The sequence below is a fragment of the Taurulus bubalis genome, assembly GCF_910589615.1.
Source record: "Taurulus bubalis genome assembly, chromosome: 17".
In the NCBI taxonomy this organism is placed as follows: domain Eukaryota; kingdom Metazoa; phylum Chordata; class Actinopteri; order Perciformes; family Cottidae; genus Taurulus; species Taurulus bubalis.
In genome coordinates this window covers 5134267-5141798 of record NC_136605.1, presented here as the reverse complement: position 1 = coordinate 5141798, position 7532 = coordinate 5134267, and the positions used below count along the sequence as shown (strand labels likewise).

Below are 7532 nucleotides of genomic sequence, written 5' to 3'. Positions count from 1 at the left end.
ATTCATGACTGCATAAATATATAACGTATATATAAAAATGTTGACGTGGTATCTGCCTGCAGACTTTGACAGAGTTGAAGGAGGAGAGAGAGCACGTCATGTTTTCCCCACTGAGACGCCAGGTTGTTGTGGGCGCAGACGACAGTCACGTGATGGAGTCACGTGGTTAGCAGGAAGCCGCTGCGGTCTGTTTACATTGCGTCTCATCCAAACGCTGCGGCGGGCGAGCATCCTTTTGATGCGCCATGACCTCCGACACGCTTAAGTTTGATATGAATTCGTGTCGATGATGAAGTCCTCCTCCATCTTGCCCGCGTGACCGTCCAGCCCAGCATGGCGTCGCCTAGTTACCCCTGCATCCACGACGCAGCCACAGGTTAGTCTGGACGCCTCTGGACGTCGCTTACGCCGAGATGCGACGGACATGTTCCGTGTAGAGTAGAGTCTCCGGCTGCGTCCCGGTGTACCGAGCAGCTCCCGGTAAAAGCAGCCGTCCTCAAGGTCGTGCCGCTCACGCGACGACGGCTTTTACGCACGCGAGTTCACGCGCTCCTTTGTCGCGAGGATCAGACCTCGTCGGCCCGTTAAGACATGTGAGACAAGATAAGAAAATATATAAACAACCCCGGATGATGTCATCATCTTGAATCCTAAAATGGCATGCTGGAGACCCGAATATTTGCTCGATTAATCGTTTTTAGTCGATCAAACACCAGCGCCAAAGGTGAGGTCATCAAACGTTCCAAAACCACAAGCTATTCAAGGTACTAAAATGTAAGATTGCAAAAAATGCAGCAAATGTTGCTTGAAAATTTGCATTATTGATTATCAAAATAGTTGCAGATTGATTTTCTGCTGATCAGCAAATGTGATTTATTCAAATAACTTTCATTACAGGAACTATTTGTTTCTTTTTAGCTCAAACCAGGGATCAAAAGTCACGATGTGTTTGTGTTTTATTCAGTCAATCATTACAATACAGTAAGTAAAGCCACAATCTAATATACAAAAACAGAAAGACTGAAAAGGTATAGGTAGAAGCATAATGCTTATATATTCCTATCTTAAATTATTATATATATGTTGGCAGGCGTGCACAGATAGACCCCTATGGTGCTCAAGCACCTGCCCTTTTGCCCTGGATGAGAAAAGTGCCCCTTCTGCTGGAGCCAAATGTTTTCTTCATTAATCAGTATTTAAGAATAAAAATGACTCTCTCTGTCATCAATTCCCTCCAAATGTGTTTTGATATCTGACGGGGCATTTATTTGAGTTCTTGTGAGAATTTCGCCCCAACATGCTCTGCGGCGCTCACGAGCCCCCGCGCCCCCCCGAAGGGAATAATGCAGCAGAGTGCCGTTTATTCAATTCCTGTCATATTCATGTAATGTGCTGTAACTCTGTTACGTTGTTCATTCTGGTCACATGACATCTATTGCTTCTGTCCATCCGGGGAGAGGGATCCTCCTCTGTTGCTCTCCTGAAGGGTTCTTCCTGTTTTCCCTGTGAAAGGGTTTTTACTATCTTTATTTGGGGAGTTGTTCCTGATGTGAGGTCCTATGACAGGGATGTGGGCAGGTAAAAAATCCACGGCCCGCCACTGTACGGTTACAACCGGCCCTTTGAGGGCGACCATGATGCTGATGTGGCCCGGGGTGAAAATGAGTTTGACACCCCTGCTTTAATTTATTTATTATTATCATTTTTTGATTGCATTTGGTTATACAATATGGCTTTGTTTTGTCTGTTTTTGCCTGTTATTCATTTATTTATTCAATTTGAGTTAGTTTGTTAACAAAAATAAATATATAATTTGAAAATATCCTACTGTTTTTTTTATGTATTTATTTATTATTATAATTTTTAATTTCATAAATAATTTTGGCGACGGGTTCCCTTTTTTTTGGTTTGAGCACCTGCCCCCCGAAATATCTGTGCACGTGCCTGTGTGTTGGCCTCTTCTGCTTCAATCTTGTCTCTTGTGACACACACACACACACTTTATGAAAGTCAGACCCCAGATCACATGAGTGCCCCTATATATGAGACGATTGTCTGAATGAATATATAATAGTCGACGCCGATCATGATCTGTGTTCCCCAGAGAAGGACAGGCTCCTCTCCTCCGTGGCTAGCTATGGGAGCCCTCGTCCCACGTCTCTGGTGGGCTCCGAGACCCCTCATCAGAAGCAGGAGGAGGAGGAGGAGGCCCTGAGGAGGAAGCTCAAGTACTTCTTCATGAGCCCTTGCGACAAGTATCACGCCAAAGGAAGAAAGCCCTTCAAGCTCGGCCTGCAGCTGCTCAAGATCCTCATCGTGACTCTGCAGGTGGGTAGATCTTTGTGCTGTGGTTTTGATGACATCAGAACATTATTGGTTTAATTATGTTCATTTCAGTCACAACTGCACATTTCTTTGTTGAAGCCCGTTTGTTTGCTTCCTGCCTCCCTGCGTCTCTAGTTGGTGCTGTTCGGGCTGAGCAACCAGATGGTGGTGACGTTCAAAGAGGAGAACACGGCTGCGTTCAAGCACCTTTTCCTGAAGGGTTATCAGGACGGAGCCCCGCAGGCCGTCCACACGCAGCAGCAGCTGTACAGCCGCATCCACTTCGCCGTAGAGCAGGTTATTCATGCCGCCTTTCAGGCCTCCGTAAGACCACGCTTGTTGAGGGAGGGGTATTCCGTCGGTTGCAATCGGAAACCTCACCACTAGAGGCCGCTAAATCCCACACGTTGCTCCTTTTTAAATTGAATTTGGCAACTCTTAAGGCAGGATATCAAATCAAAAGGAAGAAACATTTGTATTTGTATTTGGGTGAACTAATGAAGGCTCTGCTTCTCTTCCCCCCTTCAGTACATGGCTCTACCTCAGATCTCTCTGGGCCGGTATGCGTACGTGTTTGGCGTCGGCGTGAACGGGAGCGCGCTCTCCCTGTGCCAGCGCTACTACAGGAGGGGCACCATCAACCCCGTCAACGACACCTTCGACATCGATCCCCGTGTCGACACCGGTAGGTGACGGCCTCCATCTTTCGAGATTTTCTCTCGGCTCGTTGAGTTTGTCTCTGGGTATTCAATGTAAAAAAAAAAACAGCAGCCTCGGTATTAACTCTGTTTGCAGGATTTTCTTTGGCCCTCAAGGGAAGGACTGTCAGTGAGTCATTGTGCTGCTGCTCCACATGTCAAGAGGTTGCCCTGCAATGCTGTGTCCTACTTTAAAAGGCTCAAAATAGTTCCTGTGCCAAAAAAACGCAACACCAAAGTGTTTTCCCCCCTTGCCTTGGGAAAGGAGTTATTTGCATACAGCTGCTGATTTGGCAGAAATGACTTTTGGCAAAGCGAGACGAATCCTGTGGCGATAAATAAAGTAAGACAAATAAGAGTCGATCCTGCATTTTAAACGCTATGAGGAACTGTGGTTCGTGCTTCACGTGATGAGAAAAAAAAAGGATTTCAAGAACTCCCCATGTGGTATTTTTGTAGTTCCTCTATGCTATTTTCTGTTTGTTTTCTTCTTCTTTTTTTCCAGAATGCATTGGAGTGAATCCACTGACTTACAGTTTGGATCCAGGAAACAGTGACTACAAGAATTTCACTCTCAAGTTTTACAAGTCAGATGATATTTTGTCTGTTTCTTTCAACATTGGAAATGAAAAAGGTGTGATTTTTCTTCTTTTATTTGGTGTGAACCGCTCAAAGAGAATTCTCTTTCAGGCTGATCAACGTCACGATTGACTTCCAGCTGAAGGCCATCAACATTCAGACGATCATAAACAATGAAATCCCGGACTGCTACACCTTTTCCATCACGGTGAGCCGGCCCTTCTATTGTTTCTATATCAATAAGCACCGGCATGGACAGCGATGCGGCCTAGTGGATCACAACTGTGTGTTTGCAAGTTGTGGGTTAAATTGAGGCAAATCTTAGTGGTGAATGTATATTTACTATTTACTCTGGTTCTTGTTGCTATCAGATCGTCATGGACAACCGGGCGCACAGCGGCAAAGTCAAGATCAGCCTGCAGAACGAGGCCTCCATAAAGGAGTGCAAAGACCCCAACGTGTCTGGACACGGTGAGCCGACACTCATCGCTCTCTTTTAATATCCACTGTTTTGATCCTTACTGTTTGCCTTGTTTGATCGCTCTCGTTCGCCCCCCGTCTCCCGGCAGCGGAGAGCTACGCCCGGGAGTTCCTGGACGTGCTGGTGGCGTTCGTCTGCCTGCTGTCCCTGCTGCTGTGCGGGCGCTCCATCCTCAGAGGCGTCGTCCTGCAGCACGTGAGACAGCGGACCAAGCATTCGTGTGTTCATGGTGTAAAACTAAATGATAATAATACTGTTGGTGCCCATTTACGGAGCATCGGAGAAATCGGTGAGGTGAGGTGTCTGCGCGGGGATCAAAGGAATATAAGTCGATAGACTTTTCTAAATTTAGTTTGACTGCACAATATATTTTTGTTGTTATACACACAGAAATTAAAGGTGCTTGGTGAATTCTTTTTTTATTGATTTTCCGATTTACAGAGGCATTAAATTAACATTTGGAAACCAACATTATTTACATCCACGTTTACTTAGCATTATAGTCGTCTTTCCTTTCTTTACTAGCGCATTGCTACGTTAACCTTTGGCAGGACTGTGTCTCACGTTGCCCTCGTGAAAACAACACAGGGACCCACTCATAAAAACTATTGATCCATAGTGTTATAGTGATCAAAAACTCCACAGGGTACCTTGAACTGGAAAATAAGGGATTTATCGAACCTTCTCGTCTCCGAACTGTGGCCTCCAAACAAGAAAATTTGAAAACTCAGTACTACAGTCCTGTATTATTATACTTGTACTATATTTATACTATATTAGGTCTAGCGATTCAGCCCGATGTCGCCACATGGCGTGTTAATGACACGACGATTTGTGAGTCATTTAGCGATAACAACGACATTCTTGTCCTTTTGCGACCACCTAGTCTGCACTGACTGCCATGTAAACGTCTCCTCGTGAATGACGCTCCGCTCAGGGCTGGTGATGTGGTCAAATCAGTGAGAAAGAGAACTGCAGGCGGTTTGGGTCAAACAAACACGGGACTTTCAACCAGCAGAGCGGAGTTCATGTCCCAAAGCTTTGTTGAGTTGTTTAATCATATAATGTATTCCCTTTTTTCTTTTCTTTTTTCAACATTCTGGTGAACCACAGCGGGTTATTTTTACGCTGCCAATTTTGGATGGATGAAAAAAAAAGAAGACATATGACATTAGTTATTTCAGTACAGAACATAACCCGGCATCTCATCTCTGTCGTCACCAGGAGTACGTGCAGTTTTTCAAGCACAGCCTCGGCCGCCGCGTGAGCTGGGGAGAGAGAATGGAGTTCATCAACGGCTGGTACATCCTGCTCATCGTCAGCGACATGTTCACCATCATCGGCAGCTTCATCAAAATTGGGATCGAGTCCAAGGTAATGGGAGAAATTGTCACAGAAAAAAATAAACATTCTCTGTTTTTGCTGAGTTTCTGGTAATAAGTGACGTCGTCGTTGTGATGCAGACTTTGTCGTCATATGACATGTGCGGGATCCTGCTGGGAACCTCCACCCTGCTGGTGTGGGTGGGAGTCATCCGCTACCTCAGCTTCTTTCAGAAATACAATGTAGGTGAAAGAAACACACACACGCAGAAATAAAGCTCACCTTTTATCCCCTCTTAGGATAAATATATATTTTCTCATTCCTTCTCTCTCTCTCTGCGTCTCACAGATCTTGATCGTGACTCTGACGGCTGCGTTTCCCAACGTGATCCGCTTCTGCTGCTGTGCAGCGGCCATTTACATGGGATACTGCTTCTGTGGCTGGATCGTGCTGGGGCCCTATCACACCAAGGTCACACACACACACACACACACACACACACACAGACACACACAGAGAGAGCAGGCATGAGTCATTCGGACAGTCTCAACAGCCTAATTATCTTAAAATGCCCTCCAGCGTGTATCATCTTCGCAGCTGTGTATAATTAATGAGAGGAGAAAATTGACATTCATTAAATATGAATCATGGCAACATTCAGTGGATGGATTGTTTTTTTGCTCGGTGTAATGTGGAGAGCATTCGGAAAACCTTACATAAAGCAATTCATAGATCAAACTTCACATATGCATGACGTTATAGTGTATGAAATTAAAATTCACGGCCTGACAAGTTATATTTCGTGAAGAATTGTGTTAAAATTGACAGTTTACGGAATTTCTAGTGATTTCTAGTTTAAGGTTCTCCAGTGATGTAGTATTGCCCTTCCATAAAGTCAGGTGACTCAGGAGAGACCGCGAGGCCAAGATATCCTGACTTTTAGCGCCTGTTATGGTCAATCTACATGTTAAAACTTCAAGTTGCAAGGCCGGTAAAACTGTAAAAGTGATGTTGTCCGTCTACAGTTCCGCTCCCTGTCCACGGTGTCGGAGTGCCTGTTCTCTCTGATCAACGGGGACGACATGTTCGTGACGTTCCACGAGATGGAGAGGAGCGGCACGCTGGTGTGGACCTTCAGCCAGGTCTACCTCTACACCTTTATCTCCCTCTTCATCTACATGGTGCTGTCCCTCTTCATCGCGCTCATCACCGGCGCCTACGACACCATCATGGTACAGGTTCCATCCCGGTTCTCCGCTCTCTCGTCAGCGCTGTAGGTTGGTGTGGAGGAAAACGTTCAGCTTTACGTTTGTTCTCCCGCAGGCTCAAACGCAGGAGCAGGTCCGAGTCAGCGATCTGCACGCGTTCATCGCCGAGTGCGCGGACACGCCCAGCTCTGGAAAGTTCCGTGGGCCCGAGGGGTCGTCGTGCTCCTTCTTCTGCTGCTGTGACTGAGGAGGAGAAGGAGGAGGAGGAGGAGGAGGAGGAGGCAGTGTATGAGTGTGTGTGTGTGCGTGCGTGTGTGTGGGGCACTATATTTCCACTTTAGCTGTCTGCTCCTTTTCTCCCCAAACACTCAGCAGGGACGCTAAATGCCTTGACCAGACTGACCTTGGACATCATTGTCCTCTGTTAGGATTTAGCATTTAGATTTGTACTCGCATGCCCCATTACCTGCTTAGTGTTTTCGTTCCGTATGAATAATTTATTGTCTCTTTCAGACATGACAGTTTGCTGGGCTTTGATGACCAGTTGACGCAGAATGCCAGTAGACGCTTTCATCGCTGTAGACACCTACGGGTCAACTAAGTAGGATGGATGCACATTTTCACTTGAATGATGCTCTTTGCAGTGTTTTATTTATTTATTTATTTGCCTCTTGGTTATGTAAATACATGCATTTCCTCTGACTTGACTAAGAGGTACAAGGGAAAAAGAGGAGACGATAACCGCAGCGTCCGCGTTAGCTCATGAACGTTTTCAGTCAAGGCCCCCCGTGTTCATTCTTTTCACACAAGAAAGGAGGAGCCCTGCAGCCAACCAGTAAGTCATCAATATGTATGAACTGTTTCTGCTGAGACCTTCTTACCGTTTGGCTGCACAATAACATTTCTCTAGAAACCCAG

At 45.8% G+C, this 7532-nt stretch overlaps 1 protein-coding gene across 1 annotated transcript; it reads left to right on the top strand.

The window, feature by feature from the left end:
- Nucleotides 1-333: 333 nt before the first annotated feature.
- LOC306750408 (mucolipin-1-like) lies at nucleotides 334-6861 on the top strand (the record flags this gene model as incomplete). Its single annotated transcript, XM_079233824.1, has 13 exons — nucleotides 334-376; nucleotides 2105-2328; nucleotides 2461-2622; nucleotides 2854-3010; nucleotides 3529-3610; nucleotides 3714-3810; nucleotides 3974-4073; nucleotides 4172-4278; nucleotides 5308-5457; nucleotides 5547-5648; nucleotides 5755-5877; nucleotides 6432-6638; nucleotides 6730-6861. 13 exons carry the CDS (start codon nucleotides 334-336, stop codon nucleotides 6859-6861), a joined length of 1686 nt encoding a protein of 561 aa, XP_079089950.1.
- Nucleotides 6862-7532: the final 671 nt, after the last annotated feature.